Below are 14957 nucleotides of genomic sequence, written 5' to 3'. Positions count from 1 at the left end.
CTCCCCGGCCGAAAAGTTGTGTTCTCTTTCTTATTTTTTTCAGCGTGGAATAAACCTATTACTTGTTCCTTTGCAGTTACATTGGGATTCCACAGTCTAAAACAACGCGTTTATTTCGGGCAGAAAAACACGTTTTGAAAAGTGTACTGTTCCTACCCTAGCAGTCACAGGGGGGTGACCAAAGATGCCCAAACGTGTTTATTTCTGCTGAAAAACACGTTTTGACCACTTCTGCACTCTGGGGTTAAGGGCTGACTCAGCGGGCTCTTCTGAGCCAGGCAGTTACATTGGGACACCTGAAGAAGGCTCCACGGCCGAAATGTTGTATTCTCTTTCTTCGTTTTTCAGCATGGAATAAACCTATTACTTGTTCCTTTGCAGTTAAATTGGGATTCCACATTCTGAAAAAACGTGTTTATTTTGTGCTGAAAAACACGTTTTGAATAGTGTGCTGTTACTGCCCCATAAGTTACATGGGGGTGACCAAACTTGCAGAAACACGTTTATTTCTGCCGAAAAACACGTTTTGACACTTTCTGCACACTGGGGTTAAGAGCTGAGTGTGTGGGCTCTTCTGAGCCTTGCAGTTACACTGGGATTCAGCACTCTGAAAAAATGCGTTTATTTCGGGCTCAAAAACACGTTTTGAAAAGTGTACTTTTCCTGCCCTAGCAGTCACCGGGGGGTGACCAAAGTTCTCCAAACGTGTTAATTTCTGCTGAAAAACACGTTTTGGCAACTTCTGCACACTGGGGTTAAGTGCTGACTCAGTGGGCTCTTCTGAGCCAGGCAGTTACTTTGGGACACCTGAAGAAGGCTCCCCGGCCGAAACGTTGTGTTCTCTTTCTTCTTTTTTTCAGCATGGAATAAACCTATTACTTCTTCCTTTGCAGTTACATTGGGATTCCACAGTCTGAAACAACGCGTTTATTTCGGGCAGAAAAACACGTTTTGAAAAGTGTACTGTTCCTGCCCTAGCAGTCACAGAGGGTGACCAAAGTTGCCCACACGTGTTTATTTCTGCTGAAAAACACGTTTTGACAACTTCTGCACACTGGGGTTAAGGGCTCACTCAGTGGGTTTTTCTGAGCCAGGCAGTTACATTGGGATCCCACAGTCTTAAAAAACGCGTTTATTTCGGGCTCAAGATCACGTTTTGAAAAGTGTACTGTTCCTACCCTAGCAGTCACAGGGGGATGACCAAAGATGCCCAACTGTGTTTATTTCTGCTGAAAAACACGTTTTGACAACTTCTGCACACTGGGTTAAGTGCTGACTCAGTGGGCTCTTCTGAGCCAGGCAGTTACTTTGGGATTCCACAGTCTGAAAAAACGTGTTTATTTCGGGCTCAAGATCACGTTTTGAAAAGTGTACTGTTCCTACCCTAGCAGTCACAGGGGGGTGACCAAAGATGCCCAAACGTGTTTATTTCTGCTGAAAAATACGTTTTGACAACTTCTGCACACTGGGGTTATGTGCTGACTCAGTGGGCTCTTCTGATCCAGGCAGTTACTTTGGGACACCTGAAGAAGGCTCCCCGGCTGAAACGTTGTGTTCTCTTTCTTCTTTTTTTCAGCATGGAATAAACCTATTACTTGTTCCTTTGCAGTTACATTGGGATTCCACAGTCTGAAACAACGCGTTTATTTCGGGCAGAAAAACACGTTTTGAAAAGTGTACTGTTCCTGCCCTAGCAGTCACAGAGGGGTGACCAAAGTTGCCCACACGTGTTTATTTCTGCTGAAAAACACGTTTTGACAACTTCTGCACTCTGGGGTTAAGGGCTGACTCAGTGGGCTCTTCTGAGCCAGGCAGTTACATTGGGATTCCACAGTCTGAAAAAACGCGTTTATTTCGGGCTCAAGATCACGTTTTGAAAAGTGTACTGTTCCTACCCTAGCAGTCACAGGGGGATGACCAAAGATGCCCAAATGTGTTTATTTCTGCTGAAAAACACGTTTTGACAACTTCTGCACACTGGGGTTAAGTGCTGACTCAGTGGGCTCTTCTGAGCCAGGCAGTTACTTTGGGATTCCACAGTCTGAAACAACGCGTTTATTTCGGGCAGAAAAACACATTTTGAGAAGTGTACTGTCCCTGCCCTAGCAGTCACAGTGGGGTGACCAAAGTTGCCCACACGTGTTTATTTCTGCTGAAAAACACGTTTTGACAACTTCTGCACACTGGGGTTAAGTGCTGACTGAGTGGGCTCTTCTGATCCAGGCAGTTACTTTGGGACACCTGAAGAAGGCTCCCCGGCTGAAACGTTGTGTTCTCTTTCTTCTTTTTTTCAGCATGGAATAAACCTATTACTTGTTCCTTTGCAGTTACATTGGGATTCCACAGTCTGAAACAACGCGTTTATTTTAGGCTGAAAAACACGTTTTGAGAAGTGTGCCGATCCTGCACTAGCAGTTACTGGGGGGTGACCAAAGTTGCCCAAACGTGTTTATTTCTGCTGAAAAATACGTTTTGACAACTTCTGCACACTTGGGTTAAGGGCTGACTCAGTGGGCTCTGCTGAGCCAGGCAGTTACATTGGGACACCTGAAGAAGGCTCCACGGCCGAAACGTTGTGTTCTCTTTCTTCTTTTTTTCAGTATGGAATAAACCTATTTCTTGTTCCTTTGCAGTTACATTGGGATTCCACAGTCTGAAAAAACGTCTTTATTTCGGGATTAAAAACACATTTTGAAAATTGTGCTGTTCCTGCCCCAGCAGTTGCAGGGGGATGACCAAAGTTGCCCAAACGTGTTTATTTCTGCTGAAAAACATGTTTTGACAACTTCTGCACGCTGGGGTCAAGGGCTGACTCGGTTGGCTCTTCTGAGCCAAGCAGTTACATTGGAATTCCAAAGTTTGAAAAAAACGCGTTTATAGTTTTATAAAAGACTCATAAAAGAATAAAAGGCACAAATTCAGGCTATCACTTTGTGTTATCATGTATTTAGTCAGATTAACTCATTATTGCTTTTACCCTGTTTTTTTAATGTGTTTTGATGTTAGTGATGTGTTGGGGGTCCTGATCCTGGAGCAGAGCTCTCTTCACCAGTGAGCACTGACTGAACTCAGTCACCTTGGTGCTGGTGCTTCCCGGATCCGGATTAGTAGGGCTAATCTGTGCTTTTGGTCCAGTTTCAGGGCTGTGAGATGGGAGGCCAGCTGTCAGTGGACCCCAGTGTCCATGTCGTGATTGTGGGAGGAGGCTTTGGGGCATTGCAGCCGCCAGGCAACTGCAGTCCAAGGGGTCCCCTTCACTCTGGTGGATCTCCGGGATGCGTTTCACCACAACGTCAGCTCCCTGCGAGCATCACTGCAGACCGGTCAGTACCCTCATCAAGGGCTAGTAGCATGAATGCCCTCCTTATACAGGGACATTCACACCTTCAAGGTGAGCTCATGGGTTAAAAGATATATGTCCTAGTACTCCCTGGCTCACATTGATTAGTTATTTTCCATTTCCAAGTGCATTTATGAGTTACCACAATAGAATTAGATGTAAAAGAATCGAACTGAGCTTCAGCAGAGCTGGGGTTATACCTCCTCCAAGCTGAAATTAGGGTTTTGTGTCTGTTGCATTATTTAGGGGCTGAATTTAATGTTATGCCTGTCCCGGCAGGCAGGAGCTGACTGCCCTCTCAGCCTGCACTCTGTGTCTGTGTCCGAGGGTGCACTCCCCCTGGAGATCCTGCTAAAGGAGATCCTTTTCTTACATAGCATGTTGTCCAGCCAGGTTTCGCCCCGCAGACCTTCATCCCCTATGCTAAAACCTTTGGGGAGTGTTTCTGGCAGGGCCGCATGGTGCAGATTGACTTTGAGGCACAGCTCAGAGAGGTACTGTATGGTCTTGGGTCACACTCGGCCTGGGAGAGCAGGGAGTAGAAGTCGTGTCCCTGGGGTCTGGAGCTACAGTCTGGGGCCACACTCGCCCTGGGAGAGCGGGAAGTAATGGTCCTCACTTTGGGGTCCAGGCGTACAGTGTGAATTGTTACCCCACTTCTGTTCTTCCAGAGGATTATCTACAGTCTTTATACTTAGCACTTTTAACACTTTCAATAGACCTAGACTATATAGCCACAGTAATACTCTTGTAAGTTCACCCTGGCATTTGCTATAAAGATATCTGAAAACTGCTGTGAGACTCTTAAGCATACACTGTTTCTTGCTGACTTTTTTTTTTCGTTGACCTTGCTCCAGTAAAACAGGTTTTCTCACCTCATCCTGTGCACTGGTTGTGATGGGCCCTTTCCAGGGAAGTTCAATGAGGTGACCATCATGGGCGCAGCCATTGGGAAGTATGAGGACGTGGTGAAGCAGGTAAGCAGCAGCTCTGGACAGAGGCTTTGGCTCAGAGGGAAACTGCCTTTGAGATGGCTATAAGCTGTCAGTGTTCAGCTCCACTTTTTAAAATCTGGAATGTTTATAAGGTAACATGATAACTTTACAATACTTTAATCCCACAAAACACCCTGCATTAGAATGTAACAACTTTAGAATGCTTACCACAAGAGAAGAGAAATTGCCAGTTGGCTCATTTATTGCTAATAGTTTCTCATCTCTCTCTTTTTGAAAGAAACTGGGGTATCAGCATCAATAACACTTTGACCCCTACAACACTTTGTGTAAACAAGTGCTTCCTGTTCTCTTGTTTAAATGCTGTTCCTTGTGGTTTCCACTTGTTCCGTCTACTTTGTGTTTCACCGTTTATTCTAAAATAAATAACAGTTTTACAATAAACGGTTTCACTGTTAATTCTAAATTTCAGTTTTATTCTAAAACTGAAAAATCCTTTAGTCATCACCTTTGAGAAGAAGTTTCTTCTTCCAGCTTAGCTTTTTTCATTTTATATTTATTGTTTGGCTTTCCTACATGTATGCAATACCTTGCGCTTGTCTACATCACTACCTCTTTCAGGTATTCAGGTACTGAATGTTGTTGATGTCTTACTGAATTTCCTTTACAGTTTGTACTGTTTTCTAATCTCTTGTGTGAACTTTACTAGTTTATTAAATATACCAGAATTTCACATGTATTCATATTTATTGATAAGAATTAGTAAGAACAGTATTTTTAGCATACTGTAGATCCCTATGACACTGCACTGCTACTATATTATGTGTAATCCCCAATTTGAACATTCACCCCATATCAGAGAACTCTTGTGTTTAAGTGATATTAGCGATTTTAGTGATTGCCCAGTCCCTGCACTTTGAGACTTAGTCTTCTATGAAGAACTTAATCAAGACTTAAGAAAATCTTAAACACCATATTAAAATGCTCTGTCTGAATCCATTACTATTGTTGCTTATTGAAAGAACTCTAACTAGTTAGTCATGTTATTTAAACTTAAGAGATGACCATCTGGTTTAGTTCAAATTATAGTTTTCATTATCTTATACAACTATATAACAGAAGTAAGATTTATTGGTCTGTAATTGCTTTTGGTTTTTGATATCGCTTATATGGATGGTGCTACGTTAGCACTCAACAGGTATTTCATATATCCTTAGAGATTGCTAGAATAATTTTGTGAACTGATGAAGAGAAACCCTAGTTTTCCTATGTGCAATTAGTAGAATACCATCAAGGCCTCCAGATTTCCTCATCTAAAGTGCTTCTAGCACCCATAAAACTGCCTGTTACTGTGAATGCTAAGTAATATAGAACTTTGCCTTTTCTCAGACTGGGATATGTAGTCTTTCTTCCTTGATAATCATTTGTAAGTTCTTCCTTAAAAGCCATACTGCTAGGTTCACTTGCCTTCACAGAGATAATACAGCTGTAAAAGTGAGCAGGCACAAGCAAACAATGTCTGAAGGCATGGTCTTGACAAAATGCAAGCCAGATATTTACACTAGTAGCATTGAAAAGGGTGAAATTGATGGTGAAATTGAGCTTCATGTAAGCACTCTGATTGATTGATTATGTCCTCCTGTGTAATTTCTTGTTTTTGTTGTTATCAAGCACAGAAGCTGTGCCACCAGCTCTTTCTCATGGTGGAGATTAGTTCTAGGATGCCCTGAGGAGAATTCTTCTACAGCCATGAATATTAACACCCTGTAGCTATTAGACAGTTACCTGCTGTTTATGTAGGTGTAATAAATATTGACTTAAATATGGTTTAACCAATATATCTGTACTTTTGTGTGCGTTACATATTGTTGATGAAAACTCAGTCTTCACTCAGGTTAGGAGATTGTCAAACAGAGATCTTTAATTCAATCAGCTGAAGGGGAGCATATCACAGAGAAAGGGTTTTCCCTAGCACTCAGTAAGATATGCTCACTTTACTGAAGTTACTTTCCTTTTTATACATTAAAATTAGTGAGACTTTAACATATCAAAGGAACATAAAGGGAAAGGGACAGTGTCAGATGTCTTTCAAACATAAACAAGACAGGACAGGAAGATGCCATTTGGCATCCTGCAATCTGTTTCATTTCTCTCTGGTTGAATACACGGGTGTGAAGAATCACAGGCTTTAGTTGCAGAAAGACAGTGGTCTTGGGTGCAAACAGAAAACCTTTCTTGTGCATTTTCACTGTCTTGACCCATGTCACTCGGTCTTCCACAATATGTATTAGCCAGCATGTTCTGTACATTTAGCACACCCATTATTAAAATAGGGCTACCACTCGATACAATGAAGAGTGGTGGTGATTGGCAGAAGATCAACAGGAATAGAAATGGCAGCTGAGATCAAAACGGAGTATCCTCACAAGAAGGTAAAGAGCTTCTACAGTGTCTATCTGCATATACCAGAGATGCTGGGCTCCTATCTATGGGTCTCTGTCTGCCTATGTTCCAGTAACACTGGGCACCTGTTTATGTTTCAGTGTCTGTCTGAGTGCCATTGATACCAGGTACCTTTCTGTGTGTCTCTGTCTGAGTGCTGTTAAAACTGGGTGCCAGTCTGTGTTTCTCTGTCTGTCTGAGTGCCAATGACACAGGACATCATTCAGTGTTTCTCTGTGTATCCGTATACCTGTGACACTGGGCACCTGTCTGTGTGTGTTGGTCTGTCTATGTACTGGTGACACTGGGCGCCTGTATGTGTGTCTCTTTCTGAGTGTCCGTGGCACTTGGTGACTGCCTGGGTGGTAATGAAACACAGTTCTTTTTCTGGTTTCTATCTAGGTTGTCTTGATACACTCACATGTCGCTCTAGCGGATCCAGAGTTGCTGCCCAGTGTCCGACAGCAAGCCAAGGAGGTCTTGTTAGATAAAGGGGTCCAGCTGGTGTTAGGTATTAAAAAACAGACAAACTCCTGACAGACTCTTTAAACTTCTCAAACAGTGTGTTTGAACTTGAACTTGAACTTTATTGCCATATGTAACCTGTACTGGTACAATGGAATTCTTACTTACAGAAAGTCTCTCGATTGTAAAACAAGTGTAAAAAACAAAACAAAGTGCAAACAGTGCATCAAGACAATGTACAAACAAACAATAGACAATGTGCAAGTAAACATGCAGACAGTTTGAATGTAAACAATACAGACATGTAAACAATGACTGGAGACGTACAATTAATACATTACAATGAGGTAGATGGTGATGGTGTAGGTGTGGTCCGAGGGGGATGGCTAAATGTGTTCGCCAGTCTCACTGCTTGTGGATAGAAGCTATTGAAGAATCTAGTGGTAAGTGTCCGTATGCTCTTATATCTCTTGCCTGAGGGCAGTGGGGTGAAGAGCTCATGCCCTGGGTGGTGACTGTCCTCTGTGATGGCCAGAATTCTACCACGGCAGCGGTCCTCATAGAGCTGTTTAATCTCGGTGAGACCGCAGCCGATGATCTTCTGGGCCATATTGACCATTCTCTGCAGTGCCTTTCTTTCTCGCGAAGAGGTGTTGCCATACCACACGGTGATCCCGTTGGTGAGGACGCTCTCGATAGTGCAGCGGTAGAAGTTCACCAACACATGTATTGGCATCCCCATCGCTTGAGGAACCTCAGGAAATAAAGGCGCTGCTGAACCTTCTTCATGATAGAGTCAGTGTTCACAGTCCAGGTTAGATCTTTAGAGATGTGAATTCCCAAAAACCTAAAGCTGGTGACTGTTTCCACTTCCGTTCCATCAATACTGAGTGGGCTGTGAGTGTGTGGCCTGTGTCTCCGAAAGTCCACTATTAGCTCTTTCGTTTTCTTTATGTTCAAGTCCAGGTTATTGCTATGACACCACCTGTGGGCGGAGTGGTGGCTCTGTGGCTAAGGATCTGTGCCTGTGACTGGAAGGTTGCCGGTTCAAATCCTGCGGCTGGTGAGGAATCCTACTCCGTTGGGCCCCTGAGCAAGGCCCTTAACCCTAACTGCTCCAGGGGCGCCGTACAATGGCTGACCCTGCGCTCTGACCCCAAGCTTCTCTCCCTGTCTCTGTGTCTGTGTCTCCATGGAGAAAAGCTGGGGTATGCGAAAAGACGCATTCCTAATGCAAGAAATTGTATAGGGCTAATAAAGAAACATTAAAAAACATTACATTAAGCAGCTGTACAACTTCATCCCTGTAAGTGGACTCGTCATCATCACTGATCAGTCCTATTATAGTGGTGTCATCGGCAAACTTGATGATGCCGTTATTGCTGTGTCTTGCTGTGCAGTCGTGAGTAAATAGGGAGTACAACCTTGGACTCAGACAGCAGCCTTGTGGGGTTCCAGTGCTCAGGGTGAGTGGTGTTGATGTTTTATTGCCTATCCGCACCACCTGTGGTCTCTTAATTATTTTCTTAATTTCTTAATTCTTAATTATGTTTCTTAATTATAGCACCTTTTTTACAGTTTAGCACCTCTCCTTAATTGTCAGCATTCTGCCTGAACTTTTTCACCACGCCCTGCATTGTGCACATGATTCAGGTATCTGGTACTGCTGTAGTTTTGTCGATTTAGTGTTTGGTTTTGTTATGTGTGTTCTTTATCTTTGTGTCAAGTTTTCAGTTTTATATATAGGAAGCAAATCATGGTCTACTGTGTGATGAAGTTACATGTGCACTTGTGCAATAGATGTACAGAATCGATGCTCACATTAAGCCACTGTAGTTGGCTTAGTTTTCTCTAGTGTGTGCTCCTTACATTGGTCCCTTTTATGAAGGTGTCTTTATAGTTCACAGTGCTCATAGTACAGTTGTTTGAATAGGTTATGTGATATTATAAACACTCTGCAACTGTTACAATAACAAACACAAACTGGAGCAAAATTATTGTTGCCTCTTTCAGAATCAACTTCCATCATTATGCTTACAGGCACAGCAAGGCTGTGGGAAAAAGGAAATCATGTGAAACAGGGTCTGAACAATTTCTGAACAATTATAAGAACCAAAAGTTCTCTTGCTTTTAAGTGGCACAATCTTTTGGTGTTTTTTCTTCCTTGAACTCCAGCATTACTGTCAACTGTTATTACCTTTCCCTGCTGAAATCATCCTCTTATTGCATTTAGTAGAGAAGGTGAGCAAACTTGAGGCTCTCACTCAATATGACCCAGAAGAATACAACGGTCATCAGAGACAAAGGCACAGAGATCACTGCTGACCTGGTCATCCCCTGCACAGGGAATAAGGTCAACTCCACTACCTACAGTATGCCTCTGCCCTGGGTAAGACTCAGGCACTATGGGAAAGCGGGATGTGAAGCATGTTTTGAGCTCAGCTGTTGGATTGAGGCTTTTGCTGTCGTAAGAAATTGGAGACAGGGCACTCAGGGAGGAAAGGGAAACCCTTGTATTTGGCTTTTTCACAAACAGGAGGCACTCTGCTGCCCTCTTGTGTCCCAAGCACACCTCTCAGCTGCTGTTCAGTGGCATTTTTTCCTGTGAGCATGCAGACTTGAATTTAGTGTTCCGTTAACTATACATTAGGCTCTGAAAATCTGTAAGTTTAACATTTGAACATTTGTTATTTCATGAATTGGTCTAGTTGACAGGGTCTTGGATGGGAGAAGTGTAGAGCAGGATGAAACAAAGCTGAAGTAAATTCAACTTTCAAATTAGCTACGCAACAGCCTAGGATCATTAGATTAGTGAGACTCTCCATGCCCCCTGCCCAAGTACTTGTTACCCAGCTTCTAAACGTGGTCTTGATTTCGTATTGTTACAATGCTCTTGGTTCTGTGATGGCACCTTTTGGGAAGACGGGCAGGAAACGGCATCACTGTGAAGGCAGAGAGAGAAAGTGCAGGCTTCCTCTGGGTGTAGTGGAGGGATGATTACTGTTGTTTTAATTTGTTAGTGTTATTTTAATTAACTTAAAGCCAGTGTATTAATACTTAAATTTGAGAAGGATTTTCAACCAAGTACTAAACATGACAATTTTATTTAAGTTAATGTGTCCAATTACTTTTGGTGCCCTAAAATGGGAGGACTATGTATAAAAAGGGTTGTGATTCCTGCTGGAGTACAGAGCAAAAACAATAAAAATTCTGTCACTGTCCAAATACTTATGGACTGTACTGTACATGTATACATGTGTGTTATGTATCAGTTGACTTGTAATATGTGAATTTGGATCTTTGTGCTGGTTCTCTGCACCAAACACTCTTGAATGTCAAGACCCTACTGTATTCAGTTCTTAGTCATCAAAATAAACATTTCATTTTACTCTTAAATATATTTTCTTTCTTTCTGATGTAGAATTTGTGATTTTTAAGGTGCAAGTTATGTTAGGGGTAGATGATTGAAACAAGGACCATGAGAACCTAACCCCCTACTGTCAGTATTTATCCAAGTGGTTCAGGGATGCAACACCACAGTTGATGAGGGAAAGCTGTACTTCAGAGTCCACGAACAGCTGCTTGTCAGTGTGTTGAAGTTAATATAGAGATTTTCAATTAGCTTTTCACAGTTGCACCATGTTTCATTATTACTGTTCAGGGCTATGTGCAGTATACAGTAAATAAAAGTTCTTGTAGTTTTTTTCTGCTGAAAGAGAACAGCAAAACATCTTCATCTTCTGAAGATCAGATTTCAACCTTTCGCATCCAAATATTAAAGCGCAGTCAGAATGTTAATTCTGGAAAGACTGGCCATTAAACAATAAGAACAATGTGAGGTACAAAACTAGTTTCTAGAGGCCCGCTGCTTAGCCTGTAAGCATCATTTTTGTAGTAACAGTCTCTACAATCTCCTAGGCCTCTTTGTCTTAGCATTTAGAAACAGATGATGCAATGTTTAGTTTCCTTCAACCTGCAGCCTGTTGAGTTCAACAGTGCCCTCCTCATGTGATTGCAGGATATGTGCATCTTATTATGCATCTCATAAAGATACTGCTGGGAAGATGTATAGCCATGTGTTAAAATCAAGAGTGCTGAGAGCACAAGAGTTCTTTGTCAGAATAATCTGTTTATGTTCTTGATTTGTATTATGGTGATGGTAGAGGGGATCATACATTTTTTGGTCTTTTCTTTTTCTGATGATTGAGAAGGAGCCCAGCTTTATTCAACAAGTATGTTTGTCAGGTGCAGCTATGGTAGATAATGGAGCATTGCGAGTGAAAGCTCACCTCCAGGTGGAGGGCTGGGAGAATGTGTATGCAGTGGGTGATTGTGCTGATGTCAAGGAGCCAAAAATGGCCTACCATGCTGGCCTGCATGCAGGGGTGGCAGTTACCAACATCATCCACAGTCTGACCAACAAGCCTCTCTCTTGCTACAAGCCAGGTACTAATTAATTCTCTTTTAGAAGCAAATGCAATCACTCTGAACTCTGTAGCACACATGCAGATAGACCTCAGCTATGTAGGTATTCCTGCAATGGACAGCCAGTCCATGAAAGTATGTTGGCTTCATTGGGAGGTAGGTTATCATTCACCTGGCACAATTTACGGGGCTATCTGTATGTGCTGTTTGCCTGTCTTTTCTTCCTGCCTTTATTTATAGCCCATGTACTTCTTCTTAAATCCCAGTAATCAATAAAAATGTACATTATTACAAAAACATTGCATTGCTTAAAGATTGACAAGATTCACTCGGTCAGAAGAGTGGAGTCGCCACATTCCATTAAATTCATTGAAGGCAGGTGATGCACCTGTTGGCAATTGTGGTGATATGACCCAGGCTCGCACCTGCAATAAGTGGCATAGAGCTCCACATGCGCTAGTGTGTATGCCTGTACCAGTTAGTACTTGGGTTTCCTCACAAGGATTCATTTGCTATATTGCAATTTAATAAATTACACATAATTGTGTTTGATTACTGTAGCACCTGTCACTGTTGCTAAAGCCATAAAACCTGGAATACTTGGGCGGCAATAATATAGGCCCAAGATTCACAAATAAAACTACAGGTGTAACATGAAAAAGGCATACTCAGGAAATAACCAAGCATTTTGTGAAATGCAAGATCTTTTTGTTCTCGGGTAGAGCTCTGGTGATTGAGTAATAAATCCAGGTTTATCATGACACTATAAAACACAATTTTACAAGTACATACTCAGAAACCCAGAATTCTACCCCTATAAACTGAAAACACTATGCACCTAAACAGTCAAAAAAAGAGAAAAAAATGCATCCTGAAACATTAACAAAACTAAATTCCCTTCCTACAACACTGATACCAAAAAGTGAATGGAAATTATAAAAATTCATCACCAAATTTTGAGAGAACTTTTTTGGTCTAAGGATTCCACAACACACGAAATTAGAATTTCCCAAAATAAATAAAACAGCAGTTCTCTATAAAAATGTTTAGATTATTTAGCTGGAATCTTGTCTCTCTCAGACTTTCTGCCTCATCTCTTTTTCTTCAGTGTCTCCGTTTATACTGTGTTCCATCTTTGTTGAATGGATTTTCTTCCATATGAGGGTCTTTAATGATTCACAGGGAAATTAATGGACTTGAGTAAATCACCTGTGTTTACTTGCCTCTTAGTCCATAGCCTGTTAAGCAAATACCTGAAAATAATTACCATCATTGAAAATCTTTGGCATAGAGCAGTCTTGACAGAGAATGGAAATTGGGCTAAACTTTGCTACCTCCTCTGATCATAACATAATATTCATTTTCAAAATTGTGGTTGAAAATAAATGTTTTAAAATTAATTACTTTGTAATTCCATGCTATACCAGTAATGATTAACCAGCCTATAAAGGAGGCCAAATGGGTATACAATGTGGTTTAAAGAATGTCAACATCAAAAACTGGATGTATGGTTATCAGTAGGTTGCAGGGTGCTACTCCCAGTCCTGCTATGTTTGGCTGGACCAGTTTTTCCTGTTCTTAGACACCAGGGAGACAATAACAGGAAGGATGAAGTGGGACTCCTTGTGTGTTACAGCATGGTGATCATGCTTAAGTCTACTCAGTGGAATCTGGGTCAGGTGTCATTAAGGAAATAAAATGGAAATCTTCCTTCTGCATTCTCTTCCCTCAGTTCTGGTTTCTGCAGTCATGTTGTCAGGGCTGGGCTGCACAGTTAATTCCCCACATACTGTAAGTCCTTTGTAAAAGGAGACTTCAGGTCAGCAAGAGTGAAGCTCAGTGTCCTCAGGCTGGTGCCCAATCAAGGTCTGTAGATAGGTATAAGAGAAACACACAAGAGGCTTTTCATGAAGGAGAGCGATAAGCAGACAGGTTGAGGCTATACAGTTTTACAGTCTGTTGATACAGTGACTCCTGGGACACACTTCCTCATACCAGTGGTTTCCCTCCTGTGTGCTCTTCACCCTTCCCCAGGGTATATGACCATGCTGGCTGGACGAGACGGTGGGGTGGGACAGTTCAGTGGCATCCGACTAGCCAGGACCCTGGTGGTGCAGGGAAAGAACATGAATCTGCTGTTATGGAAGAGCTGCAGGGAGATGGGGCAGGTGGCCTTGCAGTGAACGTGCTTTCACGTCTGCGTCATCACCAGTCAGCACCGTGGCCCTGCTAGACCAGCTTCTTCAGTGCAGAGACCCCTTTTGCTCCCTGCAGTTCACTTTAAGATCCTTAGACAGAATACATTAAAAGTATCTTTTAACAAATTTGTACTTACATTTTTGAAGTAAACATTTAACTTTTGTTAAAAAATGAAGTAAATTTTATGATCCAGTGTCTATCCTTGTCATTTTGTTGAAACTGACACTCTGGCTTCTTTAGAGAAGAATTAGATGGGTAAACATCCTCTAGTCTGTGAACGTTATTAAGGCATCAAGTAAACAGTTAGTAGTCAGTCAATTTGACAGTAAGCCTTTTAAGCTTAAATTCCTACAGCACTATTCTTCAGCAATGTACGAGGGTGGAAGTGTTACACCTGACCCATGTACACAAAGTATAAAATTTTGACCAACAATTGCATGATTCATCATGCTTAGGGTACAGTTTGTTCTGCCAAGATTAGTTCTAAATATTTGCATAAACACTACATTTTCCAGCTACTAAGTAATTTTCTAGATGTACAGTATTTGGGGTTATTTTCTGAAGAATATTAAGAAGGTTTAATTGTTTAGTATGGTGCCTCTTTAGTCTGGAGTTTGTTCACTAATCTATGTAGAGAACGGAGAGCTTGATTTAGCCTGTCTTCCCACACGTCTTGTATTTCATTAGATTGTTGGGATACATCCCAGCTGATTTAGGCAGCCCCAAGAGCACCAGACCCAGCAGCTATATCAACCTGCATCTCACAACTGGCAACCCACTGAAACTCAGCAGGAATGAACCTGGCCTGTACCTGGATGGGAGACCTACTGGGAAAAAACTAAGTTTAGTGCTGGATGAGGTGTTAGTGAGGTCAGGTGTTATTGAGGTGCATACCCTGCAGTTTGTGTCGGTCCTTATTTCACAGTATAGCGACAGGGATACTATACTGTAGAAAAGGCACCGTCCTTTGGATGGGACATAAAACTGAAGTCCCGACTCTCTGTGGTAATTAAAAATCCCTGGGAGTTCCTCAAAAAGAATAGGGGTGTTACCTTTGTGTCATGGCCAAATTTCCCACTGGTGCACTATGGGTGCCATCACATCATCCAGGTGGCTGCTGCACATTAGTGGTG

The 14957-nt window shown here is 42.1% G+C and overlaps 1 protein-coding gene across 1 annotated transcript; it reads left to right on the top strand.

The window, feature by feature from the left end:
* The first annotated feature begins 3150 nt into the window (after positions 1 to 3150).
* aifm2 (AIF family member 2) lies at positions 3151 to 13808 on the top strand. The gene is given in 9 exon segments (XM_069187836.1): positions 3151 to 3218; positions 3220 to 3323; positions 3734 to 3839; positions 4206 to 4317; positions 6486 to 6501; positions 6652 to 6725; positions 7138 to 7246; positions 11452 to 11646; positions 13660 to 13808. Coding segments are annotated over 9 exon segments (933 nt in total).
* The last annotated feature ends 1149 nt before the right edge of the window (positions 13809 to 14957 follow it).

Source organism: Lepisosteus oculatus, chromosome 4 (genome assembly GCF_040954835.1).
Source record: "Lepisosteus oculatus isolate fLepOcu1 chromosome 4, fLepOcu1.hap2, whole genome shotgun sequence".
NCBI classification, from domain to species: Eukaryota; Metazoa; Chordata; class Actinopteri; order Semionotiformes; family Lepisosteidae; genus Lepisosteus; species Lepisosteus oculatus.
Note: the sequence above shows the minus strand (reverse complement) of the source record. Positions and strands in the feature narration are given on the sequence as shown.